General features: G+C 53.4%; 1 protein-coding gene across 1 annotated transcript; it reads right to left on the minus strand.

Moving 5' to 3' along the window:
* Window positions 1-376: 376 nt before the first annotated feature.
* On the minus strand, window positions 377-21,066 carry PYGM (glycogen phosphorylase, muscle associated). Its single transcript, XM_049781150.1, has 20 exons — window positions 20,642-21,066; window positions 19,360-19,461; window positions 19,200-19,278; window positions 19,013-19,116; window positions 18,479-18,614; window positions 17,151-17,258; window positions 16,969-17,051; window positions 16,460-16,603; window positions 16,090-16,182; window positions 15,715-15,861; window positions 14,537-14,700; window positions 14,156-14,270; window positions 12,835-12,936; window positions 12,365-12,512; window positions 11,692-11,750; window positions 11,421-11,562; window positions 10,026-10,233; window positions 1,097-1,231; window positions 877-943; window positions 377-756 (listed from the first exon to the last, which is right to left on the minus strand). Exons 1-20 carry the CDS (start codon window positions 20,882-20,884, stop codon window positions 610-612), a joined length of 2,526 nt encoding a protein of 841 aa, XP_049637107.1. The 5' UTR covers window positions 20,885-21,066; the 3' UTR covers window positions 377-609.
* Window positions 21,067-21,445: the final 379 nt, after the last annotated feature.

The following is a 21,445-nucleotide window of genomic DNA, read 5'->3' on the forward strand; positions in this document are numbered from 1 at the left end:
AGTGGGGCGGGGAGAGGGGAGGAGCTGCACCACGTCAATCACCCGCAGGCCCCACCCTGGCAGTATGGGTTTGGGATTTGGGGGGGTTAGTCCCTAAACACCCCTCCAGGCCTGTGCATTCAAGCTCCGGGTCCCTCTCGGCACCGCCCCGGCGGGTGCCCCGCCCCCGGCCAGTCTGGAGGCCGCTGACCTAGTATGGAGACAAGCCTGGGAAGAGGCGGGAAGGAGGCCCCAAAGTCCCCGCCTCGCTCCCCAAGGCCCCCCTTTCCGAGGGGACGCACCTGCCGCGGGTGGGGAGAGGCCCCGCATCGGCACTGCGCAGCTGCTGTGCTGTTCTGCCCATCAAGAACTAAAAATATTTCCCAACAGACACTAGTAATGAGGCTCCCAAGGAGAATGGGTTTATTGGGGAATGGGTGTCGTTGGAAGGAGCCATAAATAGGACGTGATGGGGACAGTGTCCTGAGTCATGGGACAGTGGGTCACAGAGGTTGGGAGTGGTTGGGAATGGAGGGAAGAGGTTAGACTTGGAGAAAGGGCTGGGCCTGGCCAGGGATGACCAAGAGGGACAGCGGCAAGGCAGGTGGGGGGAGGCGAGTCTGAGGCTCATCAGATCTCATCAGGGGCTGGCAGGCGCTGGCGGGAAGGCTCCACACCCCAGATCTCTCGGGCATACTGGGCGATGGTGCGGTCGCTGGAGAACTTGCCCGAGGTGGCAATGTTTCTGATCACCATCCGAGTCCACTCCCGCGGATTCTGGAATGCAAGCTCTGGGGTCACTCTGCCAGCAGGATCCCCTCTACCCGTACCCCCTTCCTTCCTCCTCCACATCCCCACCAGATGCCACCCTGCCAACTCCCACCTCAGGAGCCTCACCTTGTACAGGGCACTGACTTTCTCCTGGCACTTAATATAGTCTTCATAGTCGGCAAAGACCTTGAACCTGGAAGGGAAGGAGATGCCGCAAGTTCCAGGGGGCCTGGACTTTTGGGAAGCTGGAGGATGCTGCTGCTGCTGCTGCTCATTCCAGGGGGACCCACACTTCCCACCATAGGCCTGAACCCCACTGCAGGCAGAGGCGGGGTACCCTGCTCACCGGTCATGGTGCATGAGCATGTTGACAATGTCCTTGAACAGGTCGGGCTGCTTGGGGGAGAAGAAGCCACTGCTCAGCTGCTCAATGATCTGCCGGAGTTCGGGAATCCGGTCGTAGAACTCCTGGGCGTTGTACCTGTGGGTGCCCAGACGTGGACGTGGTCAGAGCCCCGCAAAAGGGTTTCCTGACTCCCCTCCTGCACAGTAAAGGCTGGGGAGCCCCCACACCTAGGCCTTCTCTGCAGCCACACATCCCTTGGGGGATACTCACTGGGGTTCCCTATCCCTTCTCTGTGCAGCTTTTCATCCCCCCACTATAGGGATGGAGTGGAGACTGGAGGAGGGGGATAGGACGGTTCAAACTAAGGCCCCAAAACAAGTGCTCTGTCTCCCTCTCTACACACATGCATGCACGCGCACACACACACACACACACACACACACACACACACACACACACACATCCGGTTCAACCCAGGAGGAACCAACAGCTAGTCAGGAACATCCTTTTTTTAGTTTTGTTTTGCTTTGGGGTCATGCCCCGTAGTGCTCATGGGCTTACTCATCCCTGGCTCTGCACTCAGGGGTGAACTCGGGGTGAACTTGGGGACCAAGGTCAACACTACACTTGCTGTACTATGCTGGAATCTCTCCCCCAGGTCTCCCACATCAGGAACCGTTAAATACCTACTCTGGAGCAGAGCTCGACACCCTCAGGCCAGTACGCCCTAGGACTTCAAGCTCTGAACATCAACACTCCACCCCCCCATCCAAAGACCTCCCCAGGGGCTTGGCAAACCCTCCCCAAGCACTGGGGCTCATGCCAGATTCCATCTCTGGTACTGCCAGGCCTCCTGAGCCCAGAGCTGAGGATTAGCCCCTTAACATTGCCAGACCCCAGACCAACCAACAAAACCAACCAGTGTACCCCATCCTCCGGCCTGGCCTGCTGCAGGGGAAAGCTGTCCCCACTTTAGGGGTATGATGTCAACTCCAAAATAATCTGCCCCCAACCTATGCTCTTGCCCCCATGCCTGCTCACTTGTCCAGCAGCCAACATTGTTCTCAGAGCCTGCTCTGAACATTCGAGGGGTCCCCCTAGTACAGGCAACAGAGCTGGGTTCCTTCCCCGGTCACCACACACGAAAGGGGTGTAGTTGTTGGAAATCAAGTCTGAATTCTAGTAGATCAGGTGTTTGCTTTGTTTGCAAGCAGCCTCACCAGGATTGACCCGAGGCACCCCATGTTTTTCCCCAATCCTGCCAAGAGTGATCCCTGAGCACAGAGCCAGGAGTACACTGCTGAGTGTGGCAAAAAAAAAAAAAAAAAAAAAAAAAAAGCTTGGGGGCCAGAGCGATAGCATAGGGGTAGGTTGTTTGCCTTGCATGCGGCTAACCCGAGAGTTTGGTCCCTATGATCATCACCAGGAGTGATTTCTGAGCGCAGAGCCAGGAGTAATTCTTGGGCACAGCGCGTGTGGCCCAAAATCCAAAGCTATAAAAAATAAAAAGTCGAAACTCTGCAATCAGGCCTCAGGGGGGAAACCTGTAATGCCAGATTATGTAAGCCGTGGGTAGAAGCGTAAAATAGTAGCAAATTTCCAGAAAGCAACTTGTCAGCGTGCATGGAAAGCCAACTCTTACTTTTGGAATATTCCCTTGTAATAAAGACATGAGCAGAGACAGGATAGGTTGGTGCCTTCCTAGAGGTCTTTATACTAAGAGAAGACTCAGTCTTGCTACCTCACCAGAAGAACCTAGTTAGATGAGGTCAGATAAGCATAAACACACACATGTGGGCTGTTGGCATGTGTGTGGAGTGCGGGGAAAGTTCAAGTAGTAGAAAAAAGCTCAACACACCAAGGCCTTGAGTTTGATCCCTAGCACCACATTACCCTCACCCTAGCCTGGCTAAGAGTAACCTCAAGGAGAAAAATAAAGGAAAAAGAGTGTGAAAAGTCATGACAGCAAAACTACTTCCTGGGCCTAGTCATAGCACAGCAGGGAGGGTATCTATCTGCCTTGCGCATGGCTGACCCGTGTTGATCTCCGGCATCCCACAGGGTCCCCTGAGCACTGTCAGGAGTGAACCTGAGCACAGAGCCAGGAGTAATTCCTGAGCACCACCAGGTGTGGCCTAAAAAAAAACAAAAGAAAAAATAAGGAACGGAGAGATAGCATGGAGGTAAGGTGTTTGCCTTGCGTGCAGAAGGTCAGTGGCTCAAATTCCGGCATCCCATATGGTCCCCCGAGCCTGCCAGGAGCGATTTCTGAGCATGGAGCCAGGAGTGACCTCTGAGCGTTGCTAGGTGTGACCCAAAAACCAAAAACCAAAAAAAAGCTTCTTTGTTAAATAATAGAGTAAGTTTCAAAGTTAAGTTCTTTCTAGACTAGAAAACTATACAGTGGGTAGGGGGTATTTGCCTTGCACACAACTGACCTGGGTTCAACCCCCCAGCATCCCATATGGCCCCCTGGTTCTGCCAGAAGTGACCCCTGAGCACTTAGCCAGCAGTAACCCCTGAATTCTTTCAGGTGTTTGGCCACCTCCCCCCCAAAATAAAATATTGTTCCTATATTATTCCCAGTGATTGAGAATTATCTGTGTTTATATATATGTGTCCATATTTATATAAAAGGTAAATATGTATAAAAAGAGACCTGTACTTTGAGGTTTTTTGTTTTTGTTTTCTTGCCGGGCCTTCACTGTCAGTGGGTACGGGATAACACTCAGAGCCAAAACCAAACCAAAGTTCCAGGTTCCAGACTAAATCCAAATGTTCCAGCCCTTCGTCTATTCCCTCCCCCAATCTGGAATTTTCAACCTGGGTGATAAGGTTATGAATAAATTATTCTTTGTGGTTTTGTATTTTCCCAATGCATGGGCATAAATTGCTTCTCTAATAAGAAAAAAATGTGCTTTTTGTTATTGTTTTTGTCTTTGGGAAACACCCAGCTGTGTTCAGGGCTTTCTCCTGGCTCTGTGCTCAGGGATAACTCTTTGTGAACTCGGTGACAATACATGGAGCCGAGGACTGAACTCCAATTGACTGTGTGCAAGGCAAGTGCCCTACCTGCAGGACTAGCTCTCCAGATTCAAAATGTTTTTTGTTTTGTTTCTGGGTCACACCCAGCAATCGTCAGGGCTTACTCCTGGCTTTACACTCAGAAATCGCTCCTGGCAGGTAGGGGGACCATATAGAATGCTGGGATCCGAACTACCGTCCTGTATTGGCTGTGTGCAAGGCAAATGTCCTACCGCTGTGCAATCTCTCCATCCCCCCAAAATGTTTTTTGTTTGTTTGTTTGTTTTGTTTTGTTTGAGCCACACCCAGGGGTTACTCCTGGCTATGCACTCAGAAATCATTCCTGGCTTGGGGACCATATGGGACGCCAGGGGATCAAACCATGGTCCATCCTAGGTCAGTCACGTGCAAGGCAAGCGCCCTACCACTGCACCACCATTTCGGCCCTACCAAAATCATTTTTTTTTTTTTTTTTTGGTTTTTGGGCCACACCCGGCAGTGCTCAGGGGTAATTCCTGGCTGTCTGCTCAGAAATAGCTCCTGGCAGGCACAGGGGACATTATGGGACACTGGGATTCGAACCAACCACCTTTGATCCTGGATAGGCTGCTTGCAAGGCAAACGCCGCTGTGCTATCTCTCCGGACCCCCAAAATCATATTTTTTTTTTTTTGGTTTTTGGGTCACACCCGGCGGTGCTCAGGGGTTACTCCTGGCTGTCTGCTCAGAAATAGCTCCTGGCAGGCACAGGGGACCATATGGGACACCGGGATTTGAACCAACCACCTTTGGTCCTGGATCGGCTGCTTGCAAGGCAAACACCACTGTGCTATCTCTCCGGGCCCCCAAAATCATATTTTTAAATGATTTTTACATCAAAAATTATTTAGACAGCTGGAACAGGTAGGGTCCAACAGGTAGGGTCTTGACTTGCATGCAGTCAACTTGGAGTTCAATGTCTGGCATCCCATATGGTCTCCTGAGTACCACCAGGTGTGACCCAAAAACCAAAAACAATTGTTTAAGTTATTTAGGGGACTTGACAGTTAATACAATAGATGGGGCGCTTGCATCACTTTTGTGGACAACCCAGGTTTGATCCCAGTATCCTAAATGGTCCTGAGCACTACCAGATATTTATAACTTTTTTTAAAAAATCAAAAAAATGGGCCGGAGAGATAGCATGGAGGTAAGGCGTTTGCCTTTCATGCAGGAGGTCATCGGTTCGAATCCCGGCACCCCATATGGTCCCCTGTGCCTGCCAGGAGCAATTTCTGAGCCTGGAGCCAGGAATAACCCCTGAGCACTGCCAGGTGTGACCCAAAAACCAAAAAAAAAAAAATCAAAAAAATTTTTAATTAAATTGTTTAAGGGGCTGGAAAGATAGTATAGCATGTGGGGTGCTTGCCTTGTACATAGCCAATCCAAGTTTGATCTCTGACATCCCATATGGTGGTTCCCGGTGCCTGACTGGAGTCATTGCTAAGTGTAGAACAAGCCAGGCAAAGGCCCAGAGAATCGCCGGTGTGGCCCAAAAGCCAAAAGAATAATTTTGTTTAGGTGTCCATGGTCAGTTGTGTTCAAGGATCACTCTGAGCATGCTTGGGAGATCAAACCATGCTGGAGATGACCAGGGCCCCAACATGCAAAACCTGTGATACAACATTTTGAACTATCACCCAGACAATTCATTAATTTATTTTCATTTTTGGCCATATCTGGCAGTACGCAGGCTTACTCCTGGCTCTGCACAGGGATCACACTTGGATGTGACTTAGGAAACCATATGGTGCCAGGGATTGAACCCTGGTGAGCCATGTGCCAGCTAAGTGCCCTATCCACTGCTCTAATGGTTTTGGAGGGGAGGTTAGTTTTGGGGGGCCATACGTAGCTCTGCTAAGGGACCACTCCTGGAAGATTCATGAGGTATTTTTTGGGGGGCCATTCTAGGCGGCGCTCTGGGGTTACTCCTGGCTCTGTGCTCAGAATTTGTTCCTGGCAAGCTCAGGGACCATATGGGATGCTGAGAATAGAACCCAGGTCCATCCTAGGTCAGCCACGTGCAAGGCAAATGTCCTACCACTGTGCCATCACTCTGGCCCTCATGGGTTTTTTTTTGTTTTGTTTTGTTTTGTTTTGTTTTGGTTTGGTTTTTGGGCCACACCCGGTGACGCTCAGGCGTTACTCCTGGCTATGTGCTCAGAAGTTGCTCCTGGCTTGGGGGACCATATGGGAAACCGGGGGATCGAACCGCGGTCCATCCAAGGCTAGCGCAAGCAAGGCAGGCACCTTACCTCTAGCGCCACCGCCCGGCCTTTGTTTTGTATTTTTTGGTTTTTGGTTTTTGGGCCACACCCGGTGACGCTCAGGCGTTACTCCTGGCTATGTGCTCAGAAGTTGCTCCTGGCTTGGGGGACCATATGGGAAACCGGGGGATCGAACCGCGGTCCATCCAAGGCTAGCGCAAGCAAGGCAGGCACCTTGCTTGCTAGCGCCACCGCCCGGCCTTTGTTTTGTATTTTTTGGTTTTTGGTTTTTGGGCCACACCCAGCGTTGCTCAGGGGTTACTCCTGGCTGTCTGCTCAGAAATAGCTCCTGGCAGGCACGGGGGACTATATGGGACACCGGGATTCGAACCAACCACCTTTGGTCCTGGATCGGCTTCTTGCAAGGCAAATGCCGCTGTGCTATCTCTCCAGGCCCTCCTCATGGGGTCTTAAGGGAAGTCCAAGATCAAATCTGAGTCAATTGTGTATAAGGCTAATACTATAGCCACTAAAGTATCTATCTAGCCCTAAATTTGTGTTTTGTTGTTATTGTTGTTGTTGTTTTGGGCCATGCTTAGTAGAGCTCAGGGCTTACTACTGGCTCTGTGCTCAGGGATTACTCCTGAAAGTACTCAGAGGACCATAAAGGGGTTACCAGGGATCAAACCTCGGTCACATGCAAGATAAGTACCCTGCTCACTGTACTCTCTCCCTAGCCTCCCTATTGATATTTTATTTTATTTTTTGGTTTTTGGACCACTCCTGGTCACGCTCAGGGATTACTCTTGGCTCTGCACTCAGAAATCTCTTCTGGCATTCTCGGGGAACCATAAAGGATGCTGGGGATTGAACCAGGGTCGGTCCTAGGTCGACTATGTGCAAGACAAATGCCCTACCGCTGTACTATTGCTCCACCCACCCCACTGATATTTTAAATGTAATGCCAGGAAAATGTCTCTTCTGAAACGCCATCTTTTTTTGTTTGGGTTTGGGGCCACATCTGGCTTTGTACAGTGTTTACTCCTGGTTTTGTGCTCAGAAATCAGGGGTCCATGGGGGCCGGAGAGATAGCATGGAGGTAAGGCATTTTCCTTGCATGCAGAAGGACGGTGATTCGAATCTCAGCATCCCATATGGTCCCCTGAGCTTGCCAGAAGCGATTTCTGAGCACAGAGCAAGAATAACCCCTGAGCACTGCCAGGTGTGGCCTCAAAACCAAAACAAACAAACAAACAAAAAATGAAATCAGGGGTCCAGCATGATAGTACAGCAGGTAGGGCTCTTGCCTTGCATGTGGCCAACTCAGAATGAAAGGCAAACGCCTTACCTCCATGTTATCTCTCCGGCCCCAAAGAATTTTAAAGTTTAGCTTTTTGTTGTTGTTGTTGTTTTTTTTTTTTTTTGGGCCATACCTGGCGGTGCTCAGGGGTTACTCCTGGTTATCTGCTCAGAAATAGCTCCTGGCAGGCGCGGGGGACCATTTGGGACACGGGGGTTCGAATCAACCACCTTAGGTCCTGGATCGGCTGCTTGCCTGGCAAACACCACTCTGCTATCTCTCCAGCCCTTTTTCACTTACTTTCAATGAAAAAATAACTATAATTTAGGATTATAGAATTTTCACTTCCTTTTTCTTCAGTTCTATTCTTTTTTTTGGGAGGGGCATACTTGGTAGTGTTCAGGATTACTACTGGCTCTGTGCTCAGGGATCACAATGGTGTGGTTGGGGGAGAGGGGCACATTATATGGTGCCAGGACTGAACCCAGGTTGGCCATGCACAAAACAAGCACTTGTACTATCCCTCTAGCTCCAGTTCTCTTCTTTCCCCTTTTCATTAAACTTCCATGTATTTTCTTTTTTTTTTTTTTTTTTTTGGATTTTTGGGCCACACCTGTTTGATGCTCAGGGGTTACTCCTGGCTAAGCACTCAATAATCGCCCCTGGCTTGGGGGGAACCATATGGGACGCCGGGGGATCAAACCACGGTCCTTCCTTGGCTAGCGCTTGCAAGGCAGACACCTCACCTCTAGCGCCACCTCTCTGGCCCCAAACTTCCATGTATTTTCTATTCATTTGCTTGTTTCTTAGGGTTTTGGTTTCTGAACCACACACTAAGGGTCTTGCCTAGTGGTGTTCAGAGGACCAAAGAGTGCCGAGATCGAGTCTGGGCTTCCTGCTTACTGAGCATACTCTCCACCTTGCTCGTGCTCTCACGGCCCAGCTTTTGTTTTAAATCACATCAAAAGTTTTCAGAATTGGGCCCAGAGAGATAGCACAGCGGTGTTTGCCTTGCAAGCAGCCGATCCAGGACCAAAGGTGGTTGGTTTGAATCCCGGTGTCCCATATGGTCCCCCGTGCCTGCCAGGAGCTATTTCTGAGCAGACAGCTAGGAGTAATCCCTGAGCAACACCGGGTGTGGCCCCAAAACCAAAAAAAAAAAAAAAAAAAGTTTTCAGAATTGAGGGCTGGAGCGATAGCACAGCAAGGAGGGTGTTTTCCTTGCATATGGCCGACCCAGGTTTAATACCCGGCATCTCATATCCCTGAGCCTGCCAGGAGTGACTTCTAAATACAAAGCCAGAAGTAATCCATGAACATCACCAGGTGTGGCCCCAAAACAAAAACAACAAAACAGAACTGGGACCAGAGCAATAGTACAGCAGGCCAAGTTTGCCTGGCACGAGGACAACTGGGTTCAATTTCTGGCTTCTCATATGATCCCCAGAAGTGATTTCTGAACACAGAGCCAGGAGTCACTCCTGCGTACTGCCAGCTATGACTCAAAAATAATAAATAAGGGGCTGGCGAGGTGGCGTTAGAGGTAAGGTGTCTGCCTGGCAAGCGCTAGCCAAGGAAGGACCGCGGTTCGATCCCCCAGCGTCCCATATGGTCCCCCAAGCCAGGGGCAGTTTCTGAGCGCTTAGCCGGGAGTAACCACTGAGCATCAAACGGGTGTGGCCCGAAAAACCAAAAATAAATAAATAAATAAAAATAAATAAGGGGCCAGAGTGGTGGTGCAAGCAGTAGGGCATCTACCTTGCACGCGCTAACCTAGGATGGATCGCAATTCGATCCCCCGGTGTCCCATATGGTCCCCCAAGCCAGGAGCAATTTCTAAGTGCATAGCCCAGGAGTAACCCCTGAGTGTAATCGGGGTGGCCAATAAACAAAAATAAATAAATAAATAAATAAATAAATAAATAAATAAATAAATAAAAGTTTTCAGAACTGGCAGGAGAAGTGGGTAGAGATATTCTATAGAGGGGAAGGTTCTTTCCTTAACTGTAAACAACCCAACTTCAATCTTCAGTCCCTGGCAATGCTTCAGTCCGTCAAGCACCATGAGACATTGCCCCAAACTTACCCAGAAAAATTAAAAAGTTTCATAACTGGGGACTGACAAGATATTATAGGGGTCAAGGCACTTGCCTTTCTTAGAGCAGATGCTGCTTTGATCCGTGGTACTGAATGGTCCCCTAAACACCACCAGATGTGATCTAAACTCTTCCCCTTATCCTCCCCCTTTTTTGTATTCTAATGGCCCCAGCACAGACACTGCTCCCAGCCTCCCAGTCCAGAAGCCACACGCCACAGCGTCATGCCCAGGGCTGAGAGCACTGGTGCCCAGGCGGCCATACCCTCGCTGGTCCATCTTCTCCACGTCCTCCACCCTCATGCCGAAGATGAAGAAATTCTCCTCTCCTGCCTCCTCGGCCATCTCCACGTTGGCCCCATCCATGGTGCCAATGGTCAGGGCGCCATTGAGCATAAACTTCATGTTGCCGGTACCTGAGGCCTCGGTGCCCGCAGTGGAGATCTGCTCCGAGAGGTCAGCAGCAGGCACCACTGAAAGAATGGTCAAGGGGCACTTCAGCGCCAGCAGTGGGATGCCTCCAATGCCCAACACTCAGGAGTTAGGGTGGTTTGGGGCTAAAGCCCCCAACTTCCCTCCTGGCCTTCCAGGCTCGTTAGAGGTCTACCTCTGACCTTCTTGCTCTTTGTTTGTTTGTTTGTTTTTGGGCCAACCCCAGCGGAACTCAGGGATTATTCCTGATCTGCACTCAGAAATCACCTCTGACAGGTTCAGGGGACCATATGGGATACCATGAATCGAACCTGGATCCATCCCAGGTTGGCTGTGCGTAAAGCAAACCTGTACCGCTGTGCTATCTCTTCAGCCCTGATTCTTTGTTTTTGGGGTCAGACCTGGCTCTGATCTCAATAATTACTCCTGGTAGGCTGGGGTGTGTGTTTGTGTGGCATATGGGTTTTGTTTTGTTTTTTGGTTTTTGGTTTTTGGGCCGCACCCGGCATTGCTCAGGGGTTACTCCTGGCTGTCTGCTCAGAAACAGCTCCTGGCAGGCACGGGGGACCATATGGGACACCGGGATTCGAACCAACCACCTTTGGTCCTGGATCAGCTGCTTGCAAGGCAAACGCCGCTGTGCTATCTCTCCGGGCCCTGTGTGGCATATGGATTGCTGAGAATCAAACCCCAGTTGGCCGCATGAAAGGCAAGTGCCCTCCCTACTGTGCTATTGCTCTGGCCTCAATTTTTTTGAATGTTTGTTTTAAGTTTGGGGTCACATTCAGAGGTGCTGGGAGACCATATATGCCAGGGTTTGGGTCCCACATGCAAACCACATGCTCCAGCCCTTTGACCGATCTCCCTGGTCCCTCTTGTGGATTCTTTGTTATTTATTTTTAGGCCATAGTCAGTAGTGCTGGAAGCTACTCCCAGAAGAGCTTGGGGGAACCAAGTAATCGAACCAAGTCCACTGAAAGCAAAGCAAATACCCTGCACCCCTGGATTATGTCTCTGGCTCCCGGATTCTTTGAACATCTGGATATAACCTGTTCTCTTCCCAGCAACCCCTGAATGAATGGGTCTGACCTGACCCCATCCCCCTAACTTCCCTCTGTACTGACTGAAATGCCCCATAAGGAGAGATTCTGTCCTCTCTAGGATTTTCTTCCAAGTGCCCAGAGAGAGAATCCTGATGCCTCATCAGCGCCTTCCCAGGGTCCCTCACCTTTCTCGGCCAATGAGACGCGGTAGTTCTCCAGGAAGATGACGCGCAGCCGGTCCCCCACCACTGGGTCATGGTTGACCACGTCCCCAATGGCCGTGATGAGTTTGATGATCATTTTGGCCATGTGGTACCCAGGAGCTGCCTGTTAAGAAATGCATGGTCTGGGATCAGCTCCATCTGCTCCCCAATGACCTTCCCCTGCACCCCAGCAGGCTGACTAATCTGTAGGGACAAGAATGGGAGGAGCCTTGGCCTGAGTTCAGACTCTCACCTTCCCGCCTATCATGATAGTCCGAGGCACGATGAACTTATTGGGCTCCTTCTTGATGCCTGTGGAGAAAGAGCAGGACCTCAGGGGCCAGGCTGTCCTGGTGGTTGATGTTCCTCACAGCACCCACCCAGCCAGGCCAGAGGCCAGGGCAGAGGACAAGAGGCTGAACATCATCCACCCTTTGCTGCGTGACCTCAGGTCTGCCAGGGTCCTCCACTCTGAGCCAATCTGGCCCACGGGGAAACATAGTGAATCCCCAGAGCTGTCCTAGGCCAGAGACGGTAATTAGAAAAAAAGGAGCTCCATATGGTCCACCGTGCCTGCCAGGAGCTATTTCTGAGCAGACAGCCAGGAGTAACCCCTGAGCACCGCCGGGTGTGGCCCAAAAACCAAAAAAAAAAAAAAAAAAAAAAGAAAAAAAGAAAGAAAGAAAAAAAGGGGGCCGGGTGGTGGCGCAAGAGGTAAGGTGCCTGCCTTGCCTGCGCTAGCCTTGGACGGACTGCGGTTCGATCCCCCGGTGTCCCATATGGTCCCCCAAGCCAGGAGCAACTTCTGAGTGCATAGCCAGGGGTAACCCCTGAGCGTCAACGGGTGTGGCCCAAAAACCAAAAAAAAAAAAAAAAAAAAGAAAAAAGGGAGCTATGCTGGGAGGGATCAAAGCCCCTCCACTCACGGTTGTACAGGGTGATGATATGCAGGCAGTTGAGGAGCTGGCGTTTATATTCATGAATCCGCTTCACCTGGACGTCGAAGAGTGAGTTGGGGTTGATACGGACCTTGTATTCCCTCTCAAGATATGCAGAGAACTTCAGCTTGTTTTCCTGAAGGCAGGGGAAAAGAGGGCCAGAGCTTACCTGTAAGCCTCACCAAATCCCACAGGTGTGTTTCTTGGCTAGAAGATGGAGGCTAGAAGACTCACATGCTGCCTTCAGCCTTGCCTGGACCGGGCAGACATGACTAATCAATGTCAGCACTCATCCGGAAAGGAGAGGCTAGAGATTACTTTCTGACAGGCAACTTCTGCCAATAGCCCTACCAGCCTTCTTGGATCCATCCTTGATTCCACCAACATCACCTACAGTGTTCCATTCTAGCCCTAATACGGTGTTCCCCATAAACAACACCCATTCTCCCCTCCATTACCTGTTTCACTTTGGCCACATCCCGGATAAAGGCTTCATCATCCACAAAAGAGAGCAACTTGCGCAGTTGGTCCAGGTCAGAGATGTAGTCCTCCCCAATGCGCTGCAAAGTGAGGCCGGAGTGTTGGCACAGCAGAGAAGGCACTTGCCTTGTACTCGGCCACCCCAGATTCAATCCCCAGCATCCCATATGGTCTCCTGAGCACCACCAGAGCCAGAAATAGCTCCTTATCCTAAGCATTGCCAAGTGTGTCCACCACCACCCAAAAGAACCTCCCAAAATCCAATGTGCTGCAAAGATCCCAGAAGATCCCCAGGGAGGGGATCATTAATTTCCCATCCTGAGGACTGGACCAAATCTCCACTCTCAGCATTTTCCCTGGAGATGCCCACGATCTCTCTCTTGAAAATATATTTAGGATTTCTCTCCCCTCACATTTCTCTAAGTCTATTTATCATTATTATTATTTTGGGAAAAACATATAGTTCCTGGGGCCGGGCGGTGGCGCTAGAGGTAAGGTGCCTGCCTTGCCTGCGCTAGCCTAGGATGGACCGCGGTTCGATCCCCCGGCGTCCCATATGGTCCCCCAAGCCAGGAGCGACTTCTGAGCGCATGGCCAGGAGTAACCCCTGAGCGTCACCGGGTGTGGCCCAAAAACCAAAAAAAAAAAAAAAACATATAGTTCCCCAAATACAGCCAGGAGTGATCCCTAAGCACAGAACAAAGTGTAAATCCTAAGCACTGTTGGGGTTGGCCTAATACCAACAAATAAAAATAAATTAATAGGGGTCAGGGCAGTAGCACAGCGGGTAGGTCGTTTGTTTGCCTTGCATGCAGCTGACCCAAACTGACCCGGGCTCAATTCCTGGCATCCTGTACAGTCCTCCGAGCCTGCCAGGAGTGATTTCTGAGCACAAAGCCAGGAGTAACTCCTGAGCACTTCTGCTATGGCCCAACCCCCCCCAAAATAAATAAACTATTTTTAAAATATGTCCATGGGTATCCCCCCATCTCCCATCTTCCATCTTGTGTCACAGAGGGATCCCCTCTGTCCTGGTAAGGGATGTTTGTCCATTCCTATGATGCCCCCCATCCTTGCTCCCTACTAAGATAGACAATAACCCGGGCCCTTGCTCCTAGTCCTTACCTCAGGGTGACCCATTGACCTCCTTCCTGTTGCTAGCTTGAACCTGGCCAGAGTTTTCAGGAGCCCACAGGGCCCTTTAGTAAAGATCAACCCCTCCTCTAGAGGGGTTCAAAGAAGCCCCTGGCAATCACATCCAGCGTGCCCTTGCAAGACTGCAATGACAGTGCCCCTCACCTCAGCGATGACCTCAGCCAGGCCCGGGTTACACAGAACCAGCCAGCGCCGCGGGGTGATGCCATTGGTCTTGTTCTGGAATTTATTCGGCTCCAGCTCATAGAAGTCCTTGAAACTGCAAGACAAAGTGGGAAGAAATATCAGGACCCCTCCAGACTGAGGGCTCAGACGGGTGCTGACCCTGGACTCAATGACAGGAGCCTGGGAGAGGGTTATGGGGGGATGCGTAAGTGTAAGCGGGGACACCACGTGGGCACCGCCTGGTGGCAGGCTCTGTGTCGCTGGGCCTGCAGAGGAACTCGTCACAGGGGGTGCTGGCCGGCTGTGCAAGCTGAGGCACGGAGGCAGAGGCAAGGCTGGGGTCTGGCTCGAGAGTCTCACATGGTCTTCTTGAGGATCTCCGAGTGGATGCGGGCCACGCCGTTGACTGCGTGCGAACCGGCAATGCACAAGTGGGCCATGTTGATGCGCTTCACGGCGCCTTCTTCCACCAGCGACATGCGCCGCAGCCGGTCCACGTCTCCGGGGAAGGCGGCCGCCACTCGCTGTGCGGAAAAGCCCAGGGTCGAAAGGGTGTGGCATTAATAAAAAATCAATAAAGGGGCCGGAGAGATAGCATGGAGGTTACTAAGGCGTTCGCCTTGCATGCAGAAGGACCGTGGTTCGAATCCCAGCATTCCATAGGGTCCCCTGAGCCTGTCAGGGGCGATTTCTGAGCAGAGAGCCAGGAGTAACCCCTGAGCGCTGCTGGGTGTGACCCGAAGACCAAAAAAGAAAGAAAAGAGAAAAGAAAAGAAAAGAAAAGAAAAGGAAAGGAAAGAAGAGAAGAGAAGAGAAGAGAAGAGAAGAGAAAAGGAAAGAAAGAAAAGAAAAGAAAAGAAAAGAAAAGAAAAGAAAAGAAAAGAAAAGAAAAGAAAAGAAAAGAAAAGAAAAGAAAAGAAAAGAAAAGGAAAAAAGAAAGGTGTGACATTGCATAGCCAAGGGCAGCACACAGATGCACCTGCCTGGTGTCCTTGGACTGTGGCCCAGGCCCCGCCCCTAAGACCACTCATCCTCAGTGGCCTCAGGCCCACTTCGCCCCCTCTCCTGGGCCACGCCTCCGCAAGCCACGCCCTCCTAGGCACTAACCCTCCCAGTCCCACCATCCTGAGCACGCCCCTCCAACCAGCCCGCCCCGCCCCTTGCGAAGCCCCGCCCCATTCGAGGACACGCCCCTGAGAGGTCCCCTAGGCCACACCCCCTAGCTAAGCTCCACCCTCACAAAGCCCTGTCCCTCGTGACCACGCTCCCAGAGGACACGCCCCTTGTGAAATGAAGCCCCGCCCCTCTGAGGACCCGCCTCTGTGGAGCTGTGTCCGGCCCCACCCCTTCTAGGCTCCGCCCCTAGCTAAGCCCCTCCCTCCCTGCACCTCTGGCCCTGCCCCATAAGGACACGCCCCTGTGAAGCCCTGCCCCTTCAAGACCCCACCCTGACGAAGTCCCACCCATCTTAAGCCACGCCCTCCACGACCCATCCTACCTCTGAGCCACGCCCCTGACCACGCCCCTCGCCTACTTACATTGAGGAATCTCTGGTTGATTTCATAGATGATCTGCAGGTGCCGGGGAAGCAGTGTCTCCAGGAGGTGGACGGGCCAGCGCTCCAGCGCCTCGGGCAGCACCGTGTGGTTGGTGTAGGCGCACGTTCTCACCGTCACGTCCCAGGCCTGGCGCAGGCAAAGGGGACTCAGGAGGCAGGCGCACTCCCCCCAGGTGCTCCCCAGCCCCTGCCTGGCCTGCCAGGGTCATGCCAGGCTCCTGGACACCTGGCTGGCGTCTATGGGGCAGGGTGGGGCACTCTCTGATCGCCTCGCCTCCCTTCACTCCCCAAACTGCGAAGGAACCCTGCTGGGTGGGACTGAGAGAGGACACCGAAGAGGGGTCTTGAGGCCCACCTTCTCCCAGTCCAGCCGTTCCAGGTCCACCAGGATTCTCATCAGCTCGGGGATGGCCAGGGAGGGGTGGGTGTCATTGAGCTGGATGGCCACCTGTGGGGACAGGGGTCAGTCTGGGCTTAGAGCAAGACTATGCTATTATGTGTCCCTTCAGGTCTCCCCTGGCTCCAAGGTGGGGCTGGAGGCAGCCAGGATCATGCACTCACTCATGGGTGGAGGGGGAGGCAGGGGAACAACAGGCCTTGTGCCTGTTGAGAGACGCTCCTGAGCAGGTCCCTCTGCATGCACACCCCAGGCTCCCCTGACTCCACCTCCATCAAAAAAGGGGGGCTGAAGAAAAAATAGGGGCTGAACCAGGACTCCGGAGCACCTTGTCCGGGAAAGCATCGAAGCTCGTGCGCACAGGGTCGCGGCAGCCAAACTTGGAGGACTTGAAGCGGCGGATGATGTCCTGCAGCGTGGCGGCCACCACGAAGTACTCCTGCTTCAGCCGCAGCTCCTTCCCCTCAAAGAACTGGAAGAGAATAGGGGTCCGGAAGGGGCGGGGCCTGATCATGGGGTTGGGGCCTGGTCCTGGGGAGGTGTCTTGCTGCTGTGGATGGAGCCCAAGGAGTTTCCCACCTCCATCAAGATCCCATCTGAGGGGGCCAGAATCCTCGACCTATCCAAAGGGCTGGAGCATGCCTCACACACACAAGGCCAAGTTAGATCCCCAGCATCTCTCCGGGGTAGACTCGTGGCCCCAGGCTTGACTGCTGAACCACAGATCTGTCCACCCTCAGTTTTCCAAAATCCAAAAGAATGAGAGGCCAGTAACGTAGGTTGTGTGACCCAGACCCACTCTCCTATGTGCACCCGGGCACTCCAGGGGTGACATACATTGTCGTTGGGGTACAGGACACGAGAGATATTCTCAGCCAAGTTTCGGTCCAGCACAGCCTGGATGTAACCCCCAACATTGACTGAGGAGAGAACATGGGACCAGGGTCACGCGAGGAGCCTGTCCACAGGGCCACGGGGGGGGGGGGGGTGGCGCTCGAGGGGGGGCATCCCTGACTCACAGTCCTTGAGGTTGAAGTCATTGGGGGCCTTGGCCGACCATAGGCGCATGGTGTTGACCACGTTGTTGCGGTAGCCGGGCACGGGTGTGTCATAAGGCAGGGCCAGCACTACCTGTGGGGTAGGGCTTGGTGGCAGCGACTGAATCCTGCACCCCCCCTCAGCCCTCAAGGTCTAGCACACTTCTGGGGACCCAGCAGCAAACCTCTCAGGCTCTCCTGGCTCATCCTTTCAAGAGATGAAGGGGCCCCAGTGTCTGCCAAGCCTTAGGGGTTGAGCAGCCTTGGCTGTCTGAGAATAGCTTACCAGAGGGTTAGGGGACCTTGGGGCCAAGCTCCAGAGGCCCCCACGCTGAAGGGGATCCAGTGGGCAATGCTGTAGCACCCAGAGGACCCTAAGGGGCCATAAATGAAGCTTCACCCCCAGGCTCTATGAAGGCAGGGAAACCTCCCCACTCTTCCCCCACACTGAGCACCCCGTGATTGCCGCAGCCAGTAAGGTGGGGATAGCCTTGCACCCTGCCTGCCTGGGTGATTGAACAAGCCTGGAACTTCTTATGCAATTATGGCAAGAGTAGATGGGGATTCCATAGCTCTGGGACCCCTCTTTCTAGTTTTTCAGCTAGTCAATTCCCTTTGGGGATTTTGATTTGCTTCACTGGCCCTTCACTGTGGCCCTGCTTCTCCCCCACCTGCAAGCCCCCCAGTTAACATATAAAGGAAACTCTAGCTTCTGGGATGGTCCTTCATTGCATCTAGCAGGGCTGAAGGGCTCCAGGACTGGGTGGGGGGCGCCAGGCAGCATGTCTCCTCCCAAGCTCTGTCCTCTGTGTCTGCCAGCCTGTACCCCTGGGCTCCAGTCTCCTCTCCAGATCTGGCCAGGACACCCCTAGTTTTTCACCTCACCTTTTTTTTTGTTTGGTTTTGGGTCACACCCAGCAGTGCTCAGGGATATCCCCTGGCTCTGTGCTCAGAAATCACTCCTGGTAGACTGGGGGAACCATAAAGGATGCCAGGGATCGAACCAGAGTTCATCTTGGGTTGGTCGCATGCAAGGCAAATGCCCTAATGCTGTGCTATCGCTCCAACCCCAACCATCTCGCCTTTCTGAGCCTGGGTATCAGGAAGCCCTGGCTTTTTCTCTGAGTCTGGTTTTGGTTTTTGGGCCACACTTGGTAACTTGACACTCAGGAATAACTCCTAACAGTGCTCGAGTGATGCTATAAGATGCCGGAAATCGAACCTGGGTTAGCTGCATGGAAACACCCCACTCCCTGTGCTATCCCTTGGGCCCCTGAATCTGTTTTCTTTTCAGGTCTCCTCTGCGGCACTCACCTGGGTGTCCACCCACTGGGCACCCTGGCTGGTGTGCTCCACTCGGCCGTAGAAGTGCACCGGCAGCGTGAACTCGGGCCGGGCCTTTTCCCAAGGGTTGCCATAGCGAAGCCAGTCATCGGCTTCTTCCATCTGAACTCCAGGGGTCAGGGAGAAGGGAAGGGAATGTCACATCCAAGTTGGCTAGGAACCTCTCATCTAGGGGGTGTCTATGGTTTGTCTGTTTCTTTTTGGGTCACACCTGGTGGGTGCTCAAGGGTTACTCCTGGCAGGCTCTCGGGACCATATGGAATGCCGGGAATCGAACCCAGGTCCATCCTGGGTCGGCGTGTGCAATGCAAACGCCTTACCGCTGTGCTATCTCTCTAGCCTGTCTATGGGTTTTGAGGCTGAGGAGTTTCTGAGGGATGGACCACATCCCTCTCTAATCCGGACTGCTTCCAGATTTCTCCAGAGGGAGAGAAACAAATGGGCGGGTTCCTCTTCCTCCTAAGTGGGGCCCCTAGAGACCAGGCCCTGGGTCCGCTCACCTGCCAGCCCCCACAGATCTTCTGGTTAAAGATCCCAAATTCATAGCGGATCCCGTAGCCATAGGCAGCCAGGCCCAGCGTTGCCATGGAGTCCAGGAAGCAGGCTGGGGTGCACAGGGAGATGCATGTCAGGGATCCAGCACACAGGACCCCCTGCTGCCGTCCCCAGCCCTGGCCACCTACCTACCTGCCAGGCGGCCCAGGCCCCCATTGCCCAGCCCCGCATCTTCCTCAATCTCCTCCAGTTCCTCCATGTCCAGCCCCAGCTAGAAAGGAGGTTGCAATGGTGGTCAGGGTTCAGAGCCCACAAGTGAATCCCCATCCCCAAGGGTCCCCGGGCCCCGCACCTGGTAGACGGCCTCGTCGCAGGCGTTCTCCAAGGCCAGGTTCACCATGGTGTTCTGGAGCGTGCGGCCCATGTAGAACTCCAGAGACAGGTAGTAGATCCTCTGCCCAGGGAGGGGTGGTGAGGGAGCGTCAGGGTCCAGGCCTCCTGCACCCTTTCCCTCCCAGTGCTGAGTCCTAGTACTTCTTCCCTTTCAGTGGCTTTAGGCTGCAGGGCCTGGCACTGCCTCCCACTTGTTTTGTTCAAGAGCTCTATTCAGTGGGGTTCATGGGTCACTCCTAGATCCTGTGTGGGGTACAGGAATCGAACCCAAGTGGATGACGTGCAATGCAAGGGGCCATCCTGCTGTACCATCCCTGCAGTCCCAAGCAACCTCCCATTTTGTTTTGTTATTTGGAGGCCACACCCGGTGGTGCTCAGGGTAGCACCTGGCTCCGAGTTCAATCTCTCCTAGCAGCCTCTAGGAATCATATGGGATGCCGGGGATGGAACCTGGGTCGGCTGCATGCAAGGCAAATACCCTTCCCGCTGTGCTATCACTCCAGCTCCTAACCTCCCACTTCAGACAATCCTATCCTCAAAATTTCTCATGCAGAAATGGGGTTGGTTGGATCTTCCCTTGGAAACTTGTGAAAAGTGGGGCTCACTCCCAGGCAAACTTAATTGCTTTTTGAGGAACTGGGGCACACTGAAGTGCTCCTTTCAAGTTATCCCGCAGGGGAGGGAGGGCCCAGACCCTTGGAACAAAGGCATTTGCTCCAGGTCTTGGCTAGAGTGACTTTGGCTCAAGTCAACTGCTTCTTGACCCAGCTGTCTTTGGCCCTCCCAGCTAAGGGGGTCCCCATGGAATGCAAGATGCTAAGGGGTGCTAGCTCTCCTGGGTTCTCCCTCCCTACCCCACCGCCAGAGTCTCAGGTTGCTGACATTTACCCATGACCCCAGCAGACACTTGATCTCGCAGTCCCAGCTGCCATGGCTGTGCCCCACCCACTGCCCGGCCACACCACATGCACAGCCAATGACACGTCCTTCCACTTGGGTCCAGCCCAGGCCACCAGGCTCTTCCTCCCCCCACACGGTCCCTCTGCCCAACCTGCCCTGGATACTGGTCTACCTGCCCAGAGCCCACTGATTATACTTGGCATCCTGGACCCACCCCCACCCCCCATAATTTTGCTGCACAAAATCCTGACCCCACAAGTTCCCCCTTTCCCCTCCAAGATCTTCCTGCCCCCTGCTGGGACCCAAAGCCCGTTCCCCATTCAGGATGCCTCCAGGAGCACCTTGGGGTCCTTCTCATAGTAGTACTGCTGCGTGCGGATCCAGCGGCCCACAAGGTGGTCGCGCACGGTGTGGGCCAGTGCGAAGTAGTAATCTCTGGGGGTGGCCACATTTCGGTCTTTGACGAGCGTGAAGTGGAGGTGCCGGTTGAAGTTCTTCTTCAGCTCGCTGACATTCTCCACGCCAGCCAGCCCACGCACGCTGATCTGCTTCCTCTTGTCCTGGTCCGACATGGGCAGGGACATGGCTGCGGCAGGGCCAGGGGACCCACAGGCGACCAGCCGCAGGAACTGCAAAGTGGAGGGTCCCTGCAGCCTGGGGATTTAATACCCAGCTCAGAGCAGCGTGCCCCACCTCCGTCCAAGATGGGAGGGTTTTGGCAGCCCAGGGAGCTATTTTGGGGGCGAAGGGGAGGAGTGAGGGCTGGGAGAGCGGGGCCTGGCTCCACTGTTTGGTCCAGGCCAGAGCCAGCCTGGCTGGTTCTCAGCCCCGCGCTGCCCCACTTCTTCTAGGCTCAGGCCCTGGGATGTCCGTCCATTCCATCTCATCCCCAGACTTTGGCAAAGGCAGCAGGTTGGCTGGCAAGGTCTGAGGCATGACTGGCACGGGTGGGCCGGAGTCTTTTTCAGGGATGAAGGTGGCTTGACAGTGGGCCTAAGCAGAAGGGACCTGCTTGCCTGGCCCAGCTTCTGAGCTGGTGGGCTGTGCCTCAGTTTCACCCAACACTGCACACTCCAAGCCGAGCTCTGGGTCTCATACAAGCTGCCCTGACAGGGGTGGGAGTTGTGCTCAGATCACTGGCAGGA

Source organism: Suncus etruscus, chromosome 9 (genome assembly GCF_024139225.1).
Source record: "Suncus etruscus isolate mSunEtr1 chromosome 9, mSunEtr1.pri.cur, whole genome shotgun sequence".
In the NCBI taxonomy this organism is placed as follows: domain Eukaryota; kingdom Metazoa; phylum Chordata; class Mammalia; order Eulipotyphla; family Soricidae; genus Suncus; species Suncus etruscus.

Coding starts and splice junctions, on each gene's coding strand:
- PYGM (XM_049781150.1), bottom strand. CDS start 20,884: ATGTCCCTGCCCATGTCGGACCAGGACAAGAGGAAGCAGATCAGCGTG. Junction 19,117..19,199: donor GGGCCTGGGCCGCCTGGCAG/GTAGGTAGGTGG, acceptor TGTGCACCCCAG/CCTGCTTCCTGGACTCCATG. Junction 11,563..11,691: donor CTATCATGATAGGCGGGAAG/GTGAGAGTCTGA, acceptor ATTTCTTAACAG/GCAGCTCCTGGGTACCACAT.